At 39.0% G+C, this 22,398-nt stretch overlaps 1 protein-coding gene and 9 non-coding genes across 11 annotated transcripts in view; 1 reads left to right on the forward strand and 9 right to left on the reverse strand.

The window, feature by feature from the left end:
• Nucleotides 1-22,398, reverse strand: part of fchsd2 (FCH and double SH3 domains 2) — a 66,940-nt gene that overhangs the window by 38,512 nt on the left and 6,030 nt on the right. For both annotated transcript variants that reach the window (XM_023398733.2, XM_087171802.1), the window contains exon 3: nucleotides 9,748-9,793. In XM_023398733.2, the coding sequence (XP_023254501.1) occupies nucleotides 9,748-9,793 (46 nt within the window). The remainder of the gene's footprint in view (nucleotides 1-9,747; nucleotides 9,794-22,398) is intronic.
• Nucleotides 10,650-10,723, reverse strand: trnat-agu (transfer RNA threonine (anticodon AGU)). The gene has a single exon. It is a non-coding gene; the product is annotated as a tRNA-Thr (tRNA).
• trnat-agu (transfer RNA threonine (anticodon AGU)) lies at nucleotides 11,288-11,361 on the reverse strand. Its single transcript has one exon. It is a non-coding gene; the product is annotated as a tRNA-Thr (tRNA).
• Nucleotides 13,195-13,267, forward strand: trnam-cau (transfer RNA methionine (anticodon CAU)). Its single transcript has one exon. It is a non-coding gene; the product is annotated as a tRNA-Met (tRNA).
• On the reverse strand, nucleotides 15,126-15,199 carry trnat-agu (transfer RNA threonine (anticodon AGU)). Its single transcript has one exon. It is a non-coding gene; the product is annotated as a tRNA-Thr (tRNA).
• Nucleotides 15,455-15,528, reverse strand: trnat-agu (transfer RNA threonine (anticodon AGU)). The gene has a single exon. It is a non-coding gene; the product is annotated as a tRNA-Thr (tRNA).
• trnat-agu (transfer RNA threonine (anticodon AGU)) lies at nucleotides 15,950-16,023 on the reverse strand. The gene has a single exon. It is a non-coding gene; the product is annotated as a tRNA-Thr (tRNA).
• On the reverse strand, nucleotides 16,450-16,523 carry trnat-agu (transfer RNA threonine (anticodon AGU)). The gene has a single exon. It is a non-coding gene; the product is annotated as a tRNA-Thr (tRNA).
• On the reverse strand, nucleotides 16,951-17,024 carry trnat-agu (transfer RNA threonine (anticodon AGU)). The gene has a single exon. It is a non-coding gene; the product is annotated as a tRNA-Thr (tRNA).
• On the reverse strand, nucleotides 17,282-17,355 carry trnat-agu (transfer RNA threonine (anticodon AGU)). The gene has a single exon. It is a non-coding gene; the product is annotated as a tRNA-Thr (tRNA).

Consider the following 22,398-nt stretch of genomic DNA (forward strand, 5'->3'; position numbering starts at 1 on the left):
AGCCTTCTTCTAGAAAAGAAAAATCTCACCCCATTACCTCTGCAGTTGGGTGAATTAGCAGCAAACGGAAAGCATATTTTGAAGTAAATTAAGTGTGAAGGGTGTCATACTGTGTCAGAGCTGCTATTAAGTGAAGAGTGGCCAAGTAGTCCAGGTTCTTTTTGGTCCATTTTTGCTGACTTTCTATGCATTCAATTTTTGTCTTTGTTTAATACCTTTTAAATTGACTTGCCCCACATGCATGGTATCCTTTTTTCAGCACAAACTCAGTTATAATCTTGACTAATCATTTTTGTAAAATCATTGTCTAATCATTTTCTTATAAATTATTACATTATAAAAACATAAATAATTATTACTATTTAAGAAAAGTGCTTACAGAATGTATCAAAAAAGTTTTTGACTATACAAACTGACTTATGCGAGTTAAAACATAGTTAGAAATTGGTTACCACTTCTTCCTGTAAGCTAACTGTATAGGTTACCTCAGGAATTGGTGACAGAGCATCAGCCTTATTTATAGTACATTAAGCTACAGTGAGAGCTGTAAGTGCCAGAAAAAATATGAGATGAAGTAAATTCACACTTACACATGTTCACACATGAACACACACACAAAGAAAACCTGTGGCACAAAAAACTGCACTGTCTAATGTAAGCGGAAACACATTTTATTATAAGAATAGTCAACTTCTCTTTCTGTCACTCTCTAGGGAAGGGTGGAGTGGGTGTGGATGGTTTTGATGAAAGACTGTGAGACTCTGTGTGTGTGTGTGTGTGTGTGTGTGTGTGTCTGTTATAAAAAAGAAACTGTGTGTGAAGGAGGCCTGGAGAAACATACAACATTAACATTAACATTAACATTGCAACAGAAATGCCAGGGATGTAATTGCCTTCCTGCTGTGTAAACATGGATCATTTATATGTGTTGTATGTATAAACTATATGTGTGCATTTGTGTGTGTGTAAGTGAGGACAGTGATGGACAGCTAAGAAAGCTACTGACTGTGACCTGGCAGACTGACAGGAGGACTGATTTGACAGCTTGACTTCAGCACCACAATGCTCCTTACTGATTTAAATCTCTTGTAAGGATTGTTACCCAAATCCCAGACACATAAAACCTGCTGCAGCATAGGTGATGTTACTACCTACACTTTTATGAAAAAACAGTCAAAACATGATACATAGTGTACTGTTCTTCACAGAATTAGATTCTATTTGTGGCGGTAGCTGACAGCTGCTTTCTTAAAATAATACCTGATACATGGTAAATATTTTAATGCAAAGATTTTAATTAGGTACTTTGTGGCAAATAAATTACTGAACAATACATAGAGCTCCATTGCTTCATGTGGTGTCAAACAAAAAGTGACCTTTTCTGACTGGGGTCAGTTTGGTGAGGGTTGATTATTTATTGTGATTGGCTAGTGACCCCAGTCCTGGCACTCACATGCACAACCAGGCATGCAGAGAGAGCTGGTAAAAAGACAGACAGGGACAGTCTTTTCACGGCACACCAGCCTACCGATGCAATGGGATTTCTCCCGGTGTTCCCAATGCCCAGTCCGAGAGAGAGAGAGAGAGAGAGAGAGAGAGAGAGAGAGAGAGAGAGAGAGAGAGGCAAGAAGGGCCAGAGCGAGTCAATGCATTTTGCACAGCCCTACAATTAAAGCAGATTTTGGCCATTTGAAATAAAATCAATGTATGGGAAACACTGACAATAACACATGACAAGAGATATCTTGGTCTTTGTCCAGTCAGACATCTGGAATCAGCCATCATTAGAGTCCTCTTGTGGAGAATATGAGAGTTCAATAAAGCATAAGTTTACATTTATTCAAGTCTATCTTAATGCTCATATGGCCACATGCACAATGAAAGCATTACTGGTTGTTGTAATCGTTCTTCCTGTTCATATTGACTATGCACCGATCCTTTACATTACTCCACTGTAAGAACCTGGGGACAGAAGAAAAGTCAATGGAAAACTAGGGTTATTTGTGTAACAACCAACAACAATTCTCTCAATCTGAGTATGTGTGTGAGAGAGCTCTTTGCAACATTATCTAAGCTGGACAGACAGTTTTGATGATGTTGTGTAGGAGAAGGCATTGTGACTCTCTGTTGCTGAGATCGACAGGAATTGTCACGATTAAAAAAAAATCCTGGTTGAGCTTTGTTTCCTATTCAGCTAGATGTTCCTAGCAAAGCAAACGACTTGTCAGGAACTTAGTTTTATGATGTTTAGGAAAGCCAGATCAATATTAAATATATGTGTGAATAAACGACTGATATTTTTACTTTGATCACATATGGCATTTTGTTGGTGGCCAAGTGGTCATGGTTGTCATGGATTTGACCACCCTACGTGACCACAATCATGGAACATACATACAACCTGATACAGAGTCTGCCTATGTTCCCACTGAATCCCCAGTAAATTCTACTGCTGGTTGACCCCCATTTCTTACATTAGAATAGTCTTAGGAAGGGGTCACTTCAAAGCCACGATGAACGGGAAGAATAATTACAGCGACCAGTAACTACCTTTTAATGCCAACACACATTTTAGAGCCTCTTGAGATGAGTCTATGGTGACAGGCCTGCTATCCGAGCAAGAGCAATGGCAGCTAAACTTGGCAATGACTGAATGGTGAGAAGCACACGGAGTGACTGATTTGTGACGGCTTCACTGAAGTGCTGTTGGCAGACTTGGGAGGGTTTCTGATGCTTTTTCATTTTCCCCTCACTGCCTCCCTCTGGATTCCCCTCTTTCCATTTCCACTCTATCTCTGCTTCTCCTTCTATCTCCTCAATTTTTTCTTCATTTTCCTCTTTCCTCTACACTTTCATTAATTTTCCGTCTTTGTATCTCAGTCCTCCCTCCACCAGCACCATTCTTTTTATTTTCTGCAGGACATCTCATCCCTCCATCCCTCTTTCTCTGCTGTCATCACCTGACAACCACCTGAACAGCACGTTGCTATGGCAACCCCTCTGCCCTTCCTATGTGGTCTGGCTAAGGTGGAACTGCTCCTTGTAACGCAGACACACACACACACACACACATACACAGACACACAAACACACACACACACACAAACACATATAGAGAAAGCAGGCACACTCACACACATACCTCCTGTTTTTGTGATCAGAGTGGCAAACAGGGCACCCAGACAGCAGGATATCCTGAGGAGACCGTTGCGTGTGTGTGTGTGTGTGTGAAAGAGAGAGAGAGAGAGAGAGAGAGAGAGAGAGGGAGAGAGAGAGAGAGAGAGAAAGGGTTGATAGAAAAATGAAAAGGAAGAGGAAGAAACATTGAATGTTGACTATTATGTTTAAGCATGGTCAGTTAAGTGTGTCAGCTAGTAAGCTAATAGCCTGTAATTATTTGCATCACTGTAAAATGGTCTCTGCAAGTTAATTTGTGTGGCTATTGTTGACTTTCACTCTCCACAAACAAAATTTGTCTTAACTGTCTAAAACAACAGCAACGGATGATCACTCTGGAGCGAATATAATTGAGAGGTATTGTATTAAGTATTGCATAAAGAAGAAATAAAGAAATGTAGAGAAAAAGAAGAAGGGCTGAAGATATTGTTAAATCATAATTTATTACTGACTGTCAGTCAGTTTCTATGATTCATACATCCCTTCACAACTCTGCTTTTTCCATTTGTTTGTCCCTGTTCTCTCAGTTGCTCAAACTGCCAAACAACTGCAATAGCTGAAAGTTACCTTGATACTTCCTCTTTCTGTTTACTCTCGCTCCTCCACTATCTTATTTTCTCCTGTCTCTGGCTCTGTCACTTTTGCTGCTGTCTCTTTCTGATTTCCTCCTTGCTTTGTGTGTCTGTCTTTTCAACCCCTTACTTTCTCAACTTCCTGCAGAATCAATATACTTGATTTTCACTCCCGTCTCTTCCTGTCTGCACTTCTCTGCCTCGAAGCTCTCTGCCTTGCTTATGTGTGTGCGTGAGTGTGCATGTGTGTGTGTGTGATAGGTTAGGTTGTCTTTGTCATCCACATTTGCAGAGTAAGCTGTGGTAAAGTCAGGGTATAAGTGAGAGGAAGGTGAATGGTTGAGGAAGAAGACAGTGTTTGTTCTTAAAATAAAAGGATTGCAACAGACAGCAATGAAATGTTGTGTCGCTGTCGTTTAAACTTTGTCCTTTCACTGTGTCAGACCAGACATCCCCTCTGTGAAGGAGCAGGCCACAATTACCAGCCATCAATCAAAAGCTCAATGTTTCTGTGTGTGTGTGTGTGTGTGTGTGTGTGTGTGTGTGTGTGTGTGATGTATGTATATGTGTGTGTGTTTGTGTGTGAGAAAACGGAGATAAGAGAGAAATCACCAATTTCCTGATTGTTATCTCTTGTGTCCTCTGACTTATTTCCCATCTATTAACCTTGTCAAACTCAATGTAGATCAAATATTGGTGCAATATTGGACACATAGAGATAAATACATGAATAATAAGATAACCCATGTGTGCCAGTACGCACTGTGTACACTATGTGTAAATGTATGGAAAGCAGGAAGGGTAAGAGGAATACAGAGAGAAGAGGTGGAGGAGGAAAGAAAGAAAATGTAAATACAAAGAACATTTACAGTTTATCTACTGAGGGTAATTTTGTTACAGAACTTAAAGACCATGAAAAAACCCATAATGTTACAGCTGATTTACATGTAACAGCGCACTCTGGGTGTGCGGAGGGACACAGCACACAGCAACGGCCACAGCAGGCTGGCCTTTTTGGGCAGTACAGTGAAGTGTGACCCCAGCCTAAAACTATTCCAGTAATGTTGATTGTGGGAGGGGGATACAGGACAAATAGCCAACACACACACACACGCACACACACACACACACACACACACACACACACACACACACACACACACACAGAAACATTGAGCTTTTGATTGACAGCTGGTAATTGTGGCCCGCTCCTTCACAGAGGGGATGTCTGGTCTGACACTGTGAAAGTTTAAACGACAGCATCTTCACTTTCTTTCTCGCTCTGTTGCCCTCTCTACACTACCACTCTGCTCTTTTTCACTAGCTCTTTCTCTGTTTTGTCAATGCTTGCGTCTGTCTCTTTCCATGCCTCTCTGTCTGTCCCTTTCAGCTTGCCCCCTGTTCCTCTCACTTTTCTCTCTGTCTGTCTCTATGTTGGACCAGCTGACTGGCTGGATTTCTGTCTGGAGGCCAATGAGCGAGCAGAGTTTCCCTGAGTAACCGCCAGCGGTCGACCACCTGAGTGTCTAGTGGAGAGAGAGACAAGAGGCAAGGGCAGATGTGCCATATAAAATGCTGTTGTGTTATTGCTATTGTGTACAAAGCTATTGTGATAAAAGAGAAAGGGGGACAAAGAATGTGTTTGCTTATCAGATGTTGAAACAAAATCTATTTCCCATTCATCAAGCATCTATAAAAGAAATCCCTGTTCTCTGACATTCCCTCACATTACTACACACACATACATGCACACACCTACAATTAGGAAGGAATCCATTGTCCTACTGAGTAGGGGGGTTGTTGCTAGGCAACCTCTATTTCTAAGGTGAACAAGACAGTGCAGAGGGAGAATAGTGAGAGACGGAGAAAGAACAAAACAAAGAGAGGGAGAGAGGGAGATAATGAGTGTCTGAAACCAGAGAGGTTGACCACAGGAAATTTACACTTAATCATTCAAACCACATGCAAATGACGAATCACACACACACACGCACGCACGGACAGATACATACACACACACACACACACACACACACACACACACACGCACGCACCCACACAAGCACTTTTCTCCTCGTTCTCTCCATCACATCCTCTCTTGTGTATATACTGTATATATATGGATATTAGGGCTACAAATATATTTGTGTGGACGGTTGCATAGAGTGAATATGTTAATATCTAGTTAAGAGCTGGATGGATAATGTATTAGAATGTTTTTCATTACACTACAGGAGGATTTTGCAGCTGAGAGCATTTTTTCACAGTCTGTATGGATGTGTGTGTGAATGTGCATGTGAAGGGAGCTTAAGCTCAACAGCCTCAAAATATAATAGAAATCAGACAGTTTTTCACATTGTTGGCGACAGGCCCTGCTTGGTTTCTACTTAGACATCGCTCAACTAATGCTTAGTAAGACGAGTATGCTGACGCAGACTTCTACTGGGAAAGTTATTTTGGTTTTGTGTGCCCTGACAAATCTGCAGCACACTACAAAGTGTCTGTCTTATGGGTGAAAATAATTTTATGGTGAGGAAGCAGGCGTTCTTCAGTCATTCCCGCCGTGTTGAAAAAGTATAAAGAAATATCTTCCCTCAAGTCTGAATACTGATGTCATAGTTGATGATATAGCCCTTTAGCTTGAAATAGTTTTCAGTTTCAAGAGATCAAAAGCTATGTTTAATTTATATCAACATTAGCATTATCTTATTTCAATGCGATTCAAGTTCATTGTCTAAAAACGTAAATCTTAAAATAAAATTAGAGAAGCATTCTAAAGCAGTACAGTAAAGCAACTCTTTCCTTGATGTAAGACTAGTAGTGGATTTTAACGGGGCAACAACTAATGATTTCATTGGGATTTTCTATTTGATTGGTCATTTTGTGTATGAAATGTTAGTAAGATGTATAAAATGCCGTTTCTGATCTCCCCAGGAACTACTGAATGAGTTTACGCTGTTACTTGGGTCTGCCTGACTTTAAGCCCTCAGTAAGAAAAAGAGGAGGACAGATTGTGGCTGTATGAACTAGTACAGAGATCAGACCTTCTAGTTGGGAAGTGGGAGTTCTGAGATTGAAATCTTGCCTGCTAGAGAAGTTTACTCAGATTACTGAGATCATTTAGGGCTGCTTGGTAGGTAGAATTGCTACTGGCAAGAATAAGAAGCAGTATACACTGAAAAATGGCAACGCCTTGCTGAGTGGATATAGGGCTTATTAACATGCAAAAACCCTTAGCTGTCTCTAAGATTCACGATTACCATGCAGCATTTCATAAATCTGAAAACAGCAAGAAAGAATGCCTTGAAGAAAAAGAGAAAGAGCAAGAAACAAAAATTGAAACATCTGGGAATAACCAAACAGGAATATGGGAAGTGATTCCAAATGCAGCCTGCAGAACATGTGAGAGTTTTTATTCATTTGAAGAATAACTCAAAAAGAAATGAGCAAGTCTGATTTTAGGAAGCTCATTATCTATGTTGGCTACAGTATGTACCTCCCCTAAAAATCTTATTTTAATCATATTTTAACTACAGTGTTTAGGCTAATCTTATTTGTCAGAAAGTATACTTTCTGACAAATACGATTACAGACTGCTTCACATTGTGTCAAACAAATATGTTGTTGAAGGTTGACTACAAATTGTGATTGGCCACTGAACCCAGTCCCAGCACACGCACACAGCACACTCTCATGTGCACACAGAGAGAGCCGGTAAAGAGACAGAGAGGGATGGAAAAACTTTATGGATTTTTTTCACGGCCCACCAATGTGGCGGGATTTCTCCCGGTGCTCCTGATGGCCAGTCCGATTATGACAGATGGTCCATTGACAATGTGTTTGTGGGAGAGAGAGAGAAAGAGAGAGAGCGGGACAAGGAGTAGCTGAGCGAATCAATGCGTGTGCGCGTAGGTCTACAATGAAATAAGATTTTACACATTTGAAATAGTAAAAAAGAAAATCTATCAGAAAATCAATATGTAGTGGGAAATGTTGATATGGCCAAGACAAATAAATCACTGTATGGGTAACACTGAACTCAGTGAGGTGATCAAGCATACATTCAGTTTTCATCAACAGATTGGAAGAGATGCTTCATATGGCTACATAAATCTACATACAGTTGTATATACACCAACACAATTCAAATGTGTACAGTAAAGTTTTCACAATGGCGTTTTGCAGCAATACAGAATATTATCTATTAGATTAAAAGCATTACAACTATTTCACAATTTCACTTAAGTATTAAAAGAAAAGAAACAGCGATAGGTTGAAAATTGAAGTAATGTAGCCTTGTGATATAGCTGAACTTGTGATTTATTCCATTTACATTGACGCAATATATACTATACACAATATAAAATGTTTTTTGAAATAAAGTTCTGCGAATCATACCATAAAAAAGGGGGGCAAATCTTAAAAAGGGATTAAAGCATGCTATCTGAATAGATAGTGCTCTAATTACATGAGGGGTTTGCCAATTATCAGTTCTGCTTTGCCAAATTTTTTCTTGAGGCCTCACAAGGGGAAAACTCGGCTCTCCAAAAGTAAAGTGGCAATTTAGGATGGACTGAACCATTACTCAAGACCTTCATTTGAACATTCACACATTTTATTTCGTTTCTTAATCTTTTCTGATGCGTTTGGCTACTCACATATTCTGACTGTGGTAGGTTGCCTGAAACAAAAAAACCCTAAAGCATTCATTTAACAGTTTAAGCAATTTAAGTTCAATCTGTGACAAATGTGCTGAACTGCCAAGTTTAACTGTGATTACCTTGTGGTCAGAGCCTTGTGGTCAGAGCCTTGTGGTCAGGCTTCAGTAGAGTTCTAAAAGTAATGCACTGACATTTGTTTAGTACTTCCCATTTCCCTTTTCAGCAACCACCAATGTCCTCAAGTACAAGTGTGCTGCACTGCAGGAAAGGTACTGATAAGATTTGAATCCTAGAGCTCCTGTTTATAAGAGTGGCACACTGACTAGTTACGTCACAACACCTTGTCAAAGATTGGTTAAGAAGCCATGTTTAAATTGGCAACCTCAAAACTGAGTTTCAACAAAGCAACATATTAAACTGAATCACTATTAACTGATTGCCTTTAATTTAGAAATAACAATGGACAATGGAGTAAGACCACAAAATATTTAGATTCTAACTGGCTATTTTTATAAGGTTTAATCTTATGATCTGTGGATAATATGCTCAGTTTTAACAGTTTTAACCCTAACCGTAAAATGTTAGACAATTAATGCAGGTTTTGGGTCAGGCTTTATCAGAATTCTAAGGCTGATATACTGGCAATTGTTTATATATTCAAAGTTAAAAAATTTAAAAAGCTACAAAGAGTATAATCTCAGGCCACAAACGTTGACAAACCTGGACCTATCAGATAAATCCTTACAAGTCCTCTGTACATAATTTTAAACTGCATTTTCAAAGCATTACATTTGCACAGGAGTTAAGTTGATATTCAGAGATGATTGCCCATTCTCATCCACAAGACACCAAATACAACAAAATGTGACTGTTGAAAAGGCACGACTGAAATTCACACCCAGAATCTCCCATTTGCTAGATTGGCGCTTTAACCAAATAGGCCACAGCAACATGTCAATGGCCTGTAACAAAGCAATGTTCAGGTTTAGGAAACCTCAAAATAGAGTTTCACAAAAGCAACTTATTGAACTGAATCTCAGACTAACACATGAATCCTGGTTTATTGCCTTTCAGAAGTAAGTCTTGAGACATGCTGTACAACCATATTGGAAATCAAAAGTGTTTATAGTTGTTCTGAACTCCAACACTAAGCGTGAGCAAGTAAAGCTGTATTGCAACATGGATAGACGCGAGTAGGTCTCAGCAGTTATTCAGGGAGATCACAGCTCCTCCTTCATTCACATTCTCCAAGATTTCAGATTTAAACTGGCAACTTTCAATCATGTCTGTAAACATGCAGCTGAGCGCATATACAGCATGAGCCAAGTCGATCTTACCTGTGCATAGTCCCTCTCCAGCTGTCCCTTCTTCAGACTGTAGCTCCTACAGAGAGACACAGACAGAGATTTGTTTAAGTGTTTGAAAAAGGTGAAGAGGACAGACGTAAACATATTAAACACACGAGGAAGAATCTACAAATCTGATGTGTTTCGTTAATAGTTTCTGCATTGCAATGAAAAAAGCACAAAGTGTAACACGTTCAGTCTCCTTATACAATTCAGGAGTGGACAAAAGAATAAACAAAATTCTGTCTGTTTATTGACTGACAGTTCCTTAAAACAAGAAAAAAAAAAAGTTGTTCCAGTTCTGACCGACAACATGCACAAACGTCCCCCTCGTCCTCTCAACGTCACATAACATCTTGGCAGCAGAGACAGTGAAAGTTCTTATCACAGCCCAGGAATGTGCAGAATGAAAAACATAACATTAGATCACGATTACACAGAGAGATAAATGTACTGGCCATGTGTGCTGAATGAACAAAGCATGTATACTGAAGATGGCCTCACCAGTTGAAGACATTTAACCTGTATATTTTCATATAGATTAGACTACTCGTATTTAAATATGATACTCATGTAACATAATTTCTCAAAGGAAAATTACTGCTCACCTGTATTAGCTAACTCGTGATACACACACACCACATACTGAAGTGTGTGCACATGCATGTCTTGTCAGGCAGAGGTAAACAAATTCAATTTAATATCAATTTAATACTACTTCTACTACTACTAATTATAATAATAATTTAATGCATAAATGGGAAATCAAGCCAAATAAATCAGCACAACCATCGTGGCAAATTGGTTGGTACATGGACAACAGCAAAGAGCCTAAGATACATCGTCTGATGACAGAATGTACCTCACTTGGATCCCAGTTGACCCTGCAGAAAAGGCACTGCTGGGATTTGAACCCAGGATCTCCTGTTTACTAGACAGGCGCTTTAACCAACTAAGCCACAGCGCCATGTCAATGACCAGTAAAGAATGGTATTTACTTTGACATGAATTAGACAACTTATAATTAAATATGATACTAATTACGATACTACGTAAATAAGATACTGTGATAATATCATATTTAACATCTCTTCTCAAAAAAACAAAACAAAAGAGTATTAGCTAAATTGTGATACACCACACAACATTTTCTTTAAACTTTAAGTCTCTTTTAAGATATCTGGATTGTTTCTGATACTGTTTGCAAGTATGTGTTTTTGTTGTTTAGCTAATGTGTGTTGTGTTTCTCCTCTCTGAGACATTGTTTACAGTGAGACTGCATAACAAGGCTGTAACAAGATAGTTCCAAAAATGACACAAAGATACATTTTTTTTACATGTAATAATCAGAGCATTCACAATAATGACTCAAAATCAGCACGTTGAGGCAGATAGACACATAGACACACAGAAACAGCTCTTTATGGCTTGCGGATCTGCCTATCTATCTTTCTTGCAGACAGTCCCTTCACTTCCCTGTCATTTCTCTGTGGATTGTTACAAATGGGGTACCTGCACTGACCTACAGAAAAGGCACTGCTGGGATTCGAACCCAGGATCTCCTGTTTACTAGACAGGCACTTTAACCAACTAAGCCACAGCGCCATGCCTTAAACACAGAAAATAGTCTTTAGGATGGCAACCAACTGCTTCCATACAACTAATACAATTCATTGAATCACTATAATCTAATGTTTTTAAAGCCAGACAGAATTGAAGACATTAGGCAATATTGAATTATGGCACCAAGTCTTCCTGGCCATTTTATAAGGCTTGAATGTTGCTGTATGTTTTATGTCAGATGACAAAGCAGCATAAAATAAAAACAAGTAGCGATTTGATTAACAACTCAGTGCAGTAGCAAAACAGTACAGGATTTACAATTTACTTTGGTCAACACATAGCATTTATGAGCCATGTTCAAATCACTTTTTAAATCCTGTTGTTTGAAAACAATAGGACCAACTTCTGTGTTTAGGTATATTCAAATGCAAAATAAGTCATCATTGAAAGCAGGAGGTTACAGGATGGAGATTTAGCCTTTCAAGAACCAGCTTATCCAGACCAAATAATGCCTGTTATATGGTGTGTCAACTGAGGGGAAGAAGAGAACATTTTTCTATTGCTCTGTTTTTTTCAGTATGGATGGATATCTTTACGAAAATATTGACCAGTGTGGATGGGAAGCGTTTTTACATTTAAATGGGGCCATAGTTTAAAAAGCAGTTTAAGAAATAACCTGATCATTAGCATTCTCTTTTTGTTCATTCACATGTTAATGTTTAGGACTCACATGAGAGCTCCCATTTCAATCACAGGTTTTGTTAAGACGGTTTGGTTGTTGTGAAAGTGACTTCTTTGCCTGACCTAAGATCAGTCTTACTTGGGAAACAAAAAATAGAAGATTGGGCAGACTTCCAGGGAATGACTGGAATTGGCCAATACAAATAAAAACAGCCATAAAAGCATGACAGAGATTAGGAAATCCTATATTGAGTAATTGTCAATTATAATCAAAAAAATCTCTACAGTCTATATTTGTCTGGAGAACTGAATCATAGCGCACACTTTAAAATGTATCTAATGCAAGAAGAAACCAGTTTCATGACTCCAGGCATCAAGAACTGGTTCTCACCCACAATCAAAATATCTACCACAACATGAAAGAACAGAACAGTATTTGATTAACTGGCTGTTAATTTAACATGGCTTAAAGGACCTAACGTTGCTTTCTTTTAACTGTTTTGAAAACGCAGTGGCTCTAGGACTATTGCTAACTGCATGTTTAAATCATCTATTAAGGCAGGCTAGAATATATGTAGCCCAAAGATACATCCTGTGTGTAGATAATAATAAATTACACGTTTTAAACTGCAGTACCAAATTTCATTGAAACTTCAGCTCACCAAATCAGTGCTGTATAAAATAAACTCCACACAACAGACTGTGTGATGGAACTTAGCAGCTACAATTAAGCAGCAACAGGGAAGGGAAACTGTGGTGGTAGATGCAGAAAGGAAGACAACACTTGTAAGTGTAGACAACATAATTACTGCCAATTCTCTCTATGCTAATTACAGCCCAAACAAATAGGACAGTGCTTCTTGTCAAATGTTTCCCAAGGCATTATTTTCTGTAAAAGCTGCTGTGTTCACTCTGTTTTTTGTAAACAGAGGCTGCTTCAGATTTCTAGGTGTAATGGCTTAAAATTCTTAATGACTGAACCTGTCTTTTTAATCCTGCACAGAGAGACGCATACAAAACTGCAGTATTATCTACTGCGAGAGGCCGGCGCACGTGTTTACTGTTTAACTCCACCCCTGTGCATGTCAGCTGAAATACGACACGCTCCCTCCCCCGATCACACAGATGCTTCTACCTCCCCCTTTCAGTAGTGAGTCTGCAGTCTAAACTACACATGCTGAAGCAGCTTTGCAGGCCTCGTTGGCGCAGTAGGCAGCGCGTCAGTCTCATAATCTGAAGGTCGTGAGTTCGAGCCTCACACGGGGCAAAGTGTTTTTAAATTCCCTTCAAATACCGCTTTAGCAAACATAATATACTATCTCCACAGAACAGTTAAAACACCATTTGGAAAAAGACTCAGCAAAAAGCAACTTAAAACCAACTGCCCATGAAATGTCTATAAAGTCAAATGATAAACGTCCATTTAATGCCACATATTTCCAAGCTTCAAAATGAATCTAAAAATTGTTTAAACTACAAAAGAATTAGGTGAGTCAGTTCCTATAACTATAATTAGTTAAATTAAAATGATAGAGATTTATTCTACACAGGAACAGTTCTACATAATCATAACATTTGTGTGAGTTGTCAGATAAAAATGAGTCACCCTGCAAGACACTTGATGATCAGAGATAATAGTGTGAATGTGAAAACTTGAAAGTCGAAATTGTCTCTTGACTCAGGGCATTAAAGTTCTCTTTCTTCTTGTTGTTGGACAGATGCATGCGCTCAGTTCCAAACTTAACTAGATCGACAGTGACAGCCGTTTGTATTCTTTGTGTGAATATCAACGTGCTGCAGTACAAAGTCCTGACAAACACAGCTCTGTTGTTTTGTAGGGAACCTCTTGTGTGCAACAGAAAAATTATATACTCTTTCAGTGTTTAAATAAAATTGACAGATGTATAAAAAAAATTATAAAACACAGCAACCTCTTTCAACTTAGAATAGATCACGTTTAAGACATAATCAGCCTTTATAAGCCTCCAATGTCCACAACCAAACTAAAATGTTATACAAGATAAAAGAGCAGGGGGTTTACTGGCCATCAAGGCCTAGTTGTTTGAATAAATGATGACAACTCTTTAGCAACTGGGAATTGTGATTTGTAGTTCTAAAAGTAGATATACAAGATTTACAACATTATTCCCAAGTCATTGGTGGTAGTCTGTGCCTCTGCCAGGTGAAAAGATACTGCTGGGATTTGAACTGGACATATCCTATTTATTAGACAGGCGCTTAAACCAGCTACAGTGCTGCAATGCCATTATTTTAAAGACACATTTTTAGATTGGAGACCACTGTGAATTGATGTGTGGGAAAGATTTAAAAGGAAGAATTTTTAAAAGCATGTCAACTGGTCAAAACCAAAAAGTTTGAATTCAATGAGAATTTTTTAACACTTTAAAGAAAGAGAACTCCGATCATTTCCTGCTAAATTTCCATTGTAATATCCATATAGAGGACAGTGTTTCCCTTACATATTTATAACACTTTTCACATGGTTAATTAATACTCACGAACAAACACCACCACTGCAACAAGCACTTTCTACAATGCGTGCAGCTGACTGGGGTTAGTATGCAATGAAGCGGACTCCATGCATCCACAAACAAATACACATAAATATTGAGCTTAATTATTGTTGGGATTCGAACCCAGAATCTCCTGTTTCCTGACAGGCGCTTCAACCAACTAAGCCACAGCGCCTCTTGCAGGGCTGCTGACAAAGATCGCATTCAAAAGAATGGGATGGACGTGACCTTGACCTTTGACCTTTCAACACCAAAATGTAATCAGTTTATCCTTGAGTCCAAGTGAACATTTCTGCCAAATCTGAAGAAATTTCCTCAAGGCCTTCCTGATATATTGCTTTCACAAGAATCATATGTCTATTGACATACAAAGGAGGATGGATGGACAACCTAAAAGACATAATGCCTCTGGCCACCACTGTTGTTGGCGCATAGGCATAAAAAAGCTAGTTTAGATTCCTGTGCCTTTTAAATGGCAGTGATCACAAATAATTGCTCATGATTGGGACTACACAAATGTTACTGTACCTAATCCATTGTAATATAAAATATCACATAAATATTAGTTCACCTATACTGACCTATAGAAAAAGGCACTGCTGGGATTCGAACCCAGGATCTCCTGTTTACTAGACAGGCACTTTAACCAACTAAGCCACAGCGCCTCCGATACTACTCCTGACACATGTTGGATTCACAATAAAGGGATGGACGTGAGGTCACAGTGACCTTGATGTTTGAAAAAGCTGAAAAATGAAATGAATGTATTTTGTTGAATGATACTTTATTACTTTATTTAATAGACTAAGAGACAGCGCCTCCTTCAGTGCTGCTGAAAAAGGTCAGATGAAAGAAAATCCCCTTACCTTTCTTTACATGCATCAATAGCATTGATACAAGCATCCTGCTGCCTTTTGAAAAGGCACTGCTGGGATTCGAACCCAGGATCTCCTGTTTACTAGACAGGCGCTTTAACCAACTAAGCCACAGCGCCTCTTGCAGGGCTGATGACAAAGATTGGATTCAAAAGTATGGGATGGACGTGACCATGACCTTTGACCTTTCAACACCAAAATGTAATTAGCTCATCCTTGAGTGCAAGTGAACATTTGTGTCAAATCTGAAGAAATTCCTCAAGGCCTTCCTGAGATATTGCGTTCACAAGCATGGTACATCTAAAGACATACAAACATACAGAAGGACGGATGGACAACCTAAAAAACATAATGCCTCTGGCCACCACTGTTGTTAGCGCATAGGCATAGAAAAGCTAGTTTAGATTCCTGTGCCTTTTAAATCGCAGTGATCACAAATGACTGCTTATGATTGGAACTACAGAAATGTTACTGTAGCTAATCCATTGTAATATAAAATATCACATAAATATTAGTTCACTTATACTGACCTATAGAAAAAGGCACTGCTGGGATTCGAACCCAGGATCTCCTGTTTACTAGACAGGCACTTTAACCAACTAAGCCACAGCACCTCTTGCAGGACTGCTTACAAAGATCACATTCACAATAAAGGGATGGACATGACATTGACCTTTGACCTTTCAACAACAAAATGTAATTAGCTCATCCTTGAGTGCAAGTGAACATTTTTGCCAAATCTGAAGAAATTCCTCAAGGCCTTCCTGATATATTGCTTTCACAAGAATGATACGTTAATTGACATACAAACATACAGAAGGACGGATGGACAACCTGCAAACATGATGCCTATGGCCACCACTGTTGTTGGAGCATAGGTATAAGAAAACTAGTTTAGCTTCCTGTGCCTTTTAAAAGGCAGTGATCACAAATGAATGCTAATGACTGGAGCCACACAAATGTTCCCATACCTGATCAACAATTGGTACAACGCTCTATCATCACATTGATATACATACACTTATACTGACCAACAGGAAAGGCACTGCTGGGATTTGAACCCAGGATCTCCTGTTTACTAGACAGGCACTTTAACCAACTAAGCCACAGCGCCTATTGCAAGGCTGCTGACAAAGATCGCATTCAAAAGAATGGGATGGACGTGACCTTGACCTTGACCTTTGACCTTTCAACACCAAAATGTAATCAGTTTATCCTTGAGTGCAAGTGAACATTTGTGCCAAATCTGAAGAAATTCCTCAAGGCCTTCCTGATATATTGCTTTCACAAGAATGGTACGTCTATTGACATACAAACATTCAGAAGGACGGATGGACAACCTAAAAAACATAATGCCTTTGGCCACCACTGTTGTTGGCGCATAGGCATAAAAAAGCTAGTTTAGGTTCCTGTGCCTTTTAAATGGCAGTGATATATAAATGACTGCTCATGATTGGAACGACACAAATGTTACTGTAGCTAATCCATTGTAATATACAACAGCAGATCGATATTAGTTCACTTGTACTGACCTATAGAAAAGGCACTGCTGGGATTCGAACCCAGGATCTCCTGTTTACTAGACAGGCGCTTTAACCAACTAAGCCACAGCGCCTACAACACTGCTACTGACACATGCTGGATTCAGAAGAAAGGGATGGACGTGAGGTCACAATGACCTTGACCTTTGAAAAAAAGCTGAAAAATGAAATGAATGTATTTTGTTGAATTATACTTTATTACTTTATTTAATAGACAAAGCCACAGCACCTCCTTCAGCACTGCTGAAAAAGGTTAAATGAAAGAAAATCCCCTCACCTTTCTTTACATGCATCAATAGCACTGATACAAGCATCCTGCTGCCTATAGAAAAGGCACTGCTGGGATTCAAACCCAGGATCTCCTGTTTACTAGACAGGCACTTTAACCAACTAAGCCACAGCGCCTGCTGACATGTATACCGTGCCAATGGAAAACATTATAACTGTGTGCCCAACGGCTTCTTGAGAAACTGGACTCATTTCGAGTTGAGGAAATATTTAGGCTTTACTCTGAAGGAACACACAAAATGTCTTGTAACTTGGAAAGCAATGACAAAAAGTTGAACTGAGTTGATTCTGTAGCAGCAATTGTCTCTAGCATGGATACGAGTCAAGTGAATCAATATATTTAGAAGTATTTAAAATTAAAATTATTAAAATTTAATAATATCAATTTCTTTAATGCCCACACACACAGATTCAACTTTCAATATCTGGTTCTGTCACCAAAACACACACATACAGTACAAATGCAAATATGAATGCTGGCTCTCCGACACATTCATGTACAACCCCAAATAAGCTTTTTTTGCTTCGGTATGTTAGTACTGCAGTATACTTTTGTAGGGCCTCTGGAACTCAGGTCATCACCAGTACACACATAGACACACACTGACAAACACACATCCTCTCTGGGATTGTTGGACATGTCTAGGCTTTTCATGCTGCCATGGTTACACTGTGGCATAGACCTCATACATAAACATGGAAACCCAATTACCGGCTAGAAATATTCCACGCCCACTATGCATTTTTGTATGGTGGTGTGTGTTCTTAAGACAGAATGAAAATAAACGGAACAATCATAACAATTGCATGTAACTAAACAATCTGTTGTGTCACTGTAGGAAAGGATATGATTTACTTTATGTGTGACAATACATGCATCTTCAGACACACAAACTCTGTACCACTGAACCTTGTTTTACCCTCTCTTCATTTGTTCTCCCCACAGTCTATTTCTATCCATCCTTAAAACCTCTCCATACCCTTCCTCCACCTCCACATTTATGTCTCCCTTCCCTTCTTTACTCTTATCTTTTCCTCTTTTGCTTTGTGCACTCAGCTTTCTTGCCCCTTCTTTCTGCACTACTACTTCTATAACCTCTCTCTCTCTCTCTCTCTCTCTCTCTCTCTACCCCACCACTTTGTCTGCTCATCATGTGTGTAAGTTTGTAAGGGTCCGGTGCACGAGTCAAAAAGCAGTGACAGCATCAGCTGTGTATGAAGACGAATGGAAGAAAGAAATTTTCCCGACTTGCAGATGAGTGTGTGTCTGACAGGAAATACTTAAGTGCTTGAGAGTGGACATTAAGTGTGTACTGTGTGTGTATTTATGTGTTTGTGTGTGTGTGTGTGTGTGTGTGTGTGTGTGTGTGTGTGTGTGTGTGTGTGTGTGTGTGTGTGCGTTGAGGGCAAAGGGGGCAATGGGTTGAAAGGCAGAGAGAGGGAATGATCAAACATGGGAAAACAGCTGAGATCAATGGTTTACAGGACACAGACTGAGATCAGTCACAACAGGATAAGCAACATGAGTCACAGACAGAGGCGGAGGAGGGTGGTCATGTTTTCACACTGCGTGATCACCACAAGGCATAACAGAGAAGATTCTCTGCAGTATTTGCACTCCAGGATCGAGCTGGCGTTTGGACAAAAACACTTTTATTTAATTTAAGAATAAGGAAAATCGATGAGTTGTGAGCAATAAAATGAAAAGATTGAAATGAATGTTATAATTAAGGAAATCTAAGTTCCCACTACTGTATGTAAATCCTTTAAGCGGCTGTATGCTAGTGTTGAAGGCATTAACTTCAAGCAAACCCATCCCACCAGTTCTCATTCCATAGACACTTGTTAAAGCCTGGGAACCCCCTAGAAAACACTGCTAAATTACTAAACCCTAGAGACTAAGCTTAAACTGCAGAATGGTGTACAGATTTTCCAGATTCTGGTTGTAAAAATTTCAAATATTCGATTTAAATGTGGAAGCTTCTCTTGGTCATTCAGGATGCAATAATCCTAAATCTCCACACACTGCAAGATAAAAAGAAAAAAGTACTTAAGATAAATTTTAGTCACAGCCCTTTGTGGGGCTGCTCTGTTTGGCACAAACGAGAACAGACTCTGCACAGTTTAAAAAAACAGAAGTTATGACTACATCAGGCTTAAAATTGGGGTTGTTAAGCAAGATCCTATCTGATTCAAAAGCCTTATGGTGTGCTTTGACTTCCATGCGGTGGAGGTCAAAGGAAAAGAGAATTCCAGCACCAGATCATTATTATCATGCTGTGACCAAATCAGAAATGGAAACAGGAGCAGAAAGAGTTGACCAACGGCTCCCTCTCAGTCTAAATGAAGGAGTGTGGCCATAACATCACAGCAAACTATTGTTCTGATCAGTTGTGGTTTCTGAAACAGAGAAGTCAGAGAGCTCTTTGTGAAGACACAAAGACATTTCTCAAACAAAAATGCAGTTTGCAGTGAAAGTTGGTAGATGTCACAGTGTGAGATTATAAGGCTTGCATCTGTCACAGAATAAAGCTTCTACACTGACGGACTGCTTAGTGCCCTGCCATGGTTAATTAATCAGAGGAAATTGTATCTGTTCACATTGCTCTGACAGGGATTAAAATTAATTGAGCATAGTGTTTTCTATTATACAAATCCTGAAAATGCTGCTGTGGCACATACTGACAAAAACAGAAACAGAAATACTGTATTACACAACCAAATATAACATCAGTTACGTAGATAAGTCATTCCTCCAAATTCTGTGCCACCTTTACCAAACTCTGACCATGCTGGTAATGAGAAAATTGGAAGCGCTACATCACTGCCGGATTATTTTTTAGTTACTCAGAACTTAGTTGTTTGTCTGGTCATTTTCCCCACTGACAAAACATTAGATATACTGGAAAATCCTCTCAGTATAACACAGTTCCAAAACAACAGCACCACAAACTACCCTAACCTAAATTAGCTATCTGCTCAGGATGTGACACGTTTAAAACATATTATCCTCTAAATAAATAAAGCTTCGGTAGGTAATGGCTGATGGATCACCTTTGTCTCATTTTGTGACAGAAAGAACCCTGTCATCTTAATGCCATCTCAGCCTCTCATCCTCTTGTGGTTTAGAATAATACCAGAAGTTGTCTGTGCTGTCATTTCTCCAATTACAGAGGCTGCCTAATTATATTAGCAGGGTGTGAATCAGCATTGCATTAGCCTGGGTCTTTTGTTTCCAAATGAATCCTTGAATATCTGTTCCTCCTCTTCCTAAATTATGTAGGCTGCAGAGAAAATCATTAATGATAGCATTCTGGGTTCAAATTGGGGAGGCTCATCTAGCTACTCAGCATGGAGACCCATTATGTTTTAATGATATCTGCAGATAATTCCTAGGATTTGGTCAATAAATTTGAGTGAAACACAAATTTCATTTATTCCATGCAAATGTGCTACACAAAACACAGAAGTGGGGAGGGGTGGGGTAAATTCCTAAATCACATTAATTCCCAAATTCTAGGCCAGTCAGGTCCAATCTAGTCCAGGCATTGGCTACTCTCAGCTCATCTCCACAATTAATTATGCTCTATGGAGCGTCCACTCTGCTGTGAAACTCTGCTATTTGACATCACAACCTATCAACAAATTCTCTTGTAGCAGGTTGTGATTTAAAAAAATAAAAAATCAATAAAAAATCATTACAAAAGGGATACACAGTTGTAAAGGCACACCACACCATTTTTGCCACAGTGCATAGTGCCATGATGATGGCCTTTTTGCAATTCAGTTTCATTCACTGATCCAAACCTACAGATACAACCAATATAAGACAATTGCGGTACTTAGAACTGTCACAGCTTCTTTCACAGCAAAAGTGAAAGGTAGGTCAACATTACTAAATGTCTGCAAGGTGAATACAGGTTTGTATGAGACTTGCCTTCTTTTATGGTCAGCACTGGGTGATGTGTGTGTGTATGTGTGTGTGTCTTGCTGTTGAGGCAGACATAAGGGTATGGAGGATTTAGCTGGATTGAGGACACCAAGTTGACTCCCTGAGTCTACCAACCGTCATAGTTTTCTCCTCTCTCTCTCTTTCCCTTATCCTCTCTCCTAAAACTAGTCCAGCTAAAATGCAGTCTCAGAGGATTAAAGACACTGTTCTTTCTCTTCCTTTCTTTATATCTGTCTATCCATTTGGTGCTCTTTCTTTTTTCTTTTATTCTTTACCTTTCACTTCTTTGACAATTGGTCAAAAAAGTAGCTGAATTAACTATAGCTATAGCAACTTGTGTATGTGCGTAAGTGTGACCAGTGTGTGCTTTGATTAAAGCCAGCCTGTGGATTAATTAGGGTAAATAACCTCAGAGCAGCTTTCGAGATTTAAGAGTTAAAATCTACTGTAGGCTTTAAGCTGGAAATTGTAGTCTGTCAACTGTGTATGTTTCATTATATGGCCACACTTTTCTTGTCCTGCAGACTCCAGCTATTTTAAAGATTTAAGTTCATATAAACAATTTCAGAGTTGTAGTTTCAGTCCAATTCCATCAAAAGTGTGTTTTTACAGGGTCAATGAAAATTAATTATTGTAAATGTCCTGCAGTTAGCAGACGGTCTAGATTCCTACTATAGTCCATTCACTGTATGTTTGCAGGCGTAATTATGGCAGTATTTTGATCCTGAACAGGGAAAGGTCAATAATTACATCTTTCTGTGGAAATCACTGCTGCAAAAGTCAGTGGGAGACGTATTTGTTTAAAAGAGGAAGAGTTTTTAGAGTTTTCATTAAGTGTTGGCCTGCTTCCCTATGTAGAACTGCATGGCTTAATGATTCATTGTATATTATTTAAAATTTCTGGGAAAAAAAAAAATGTACATCACAATTTCTTTGTCAAATGTGAAATCTTTAAATATCTGATTTTGCCTGAGCAACAGGTCAAAAATACCCCAAAAATATTTGGTTGACAATGCAGGAGCTGGAACCAGGAGGTGTTCCGCAAAGTTGTTGACAGTTATTTTTCTGTTGATCGACTAATCGATTGATCTTATCGTCAGAAATTCCAGCAATTCCAGTTCAACTATGTCTAAATACATACATACATACATACATACATACATACATACAGGGGCAAAAAAGGAAAAGAATCAATAAATAAAAAGCAT

The sequence above is a fragment of the Seriola lalandi genome, unplaced genomic scaffold (assembly GCF_002814215.2).
Source record: "Seriola lalandi dorsalis isolate HSWRI2012SDOR001 ecotype SW California unplaced genomic scaffold, Sedor1 jcf7180002049771, whole genome shotgun sequence".
In the NCBI taxonomy this organism is placed as follows: Eukaryota; Metazoa; Chordata; class Actinopteri; order Carangiformes; family Carangidae; genus Seriola; species Seriola lalandi.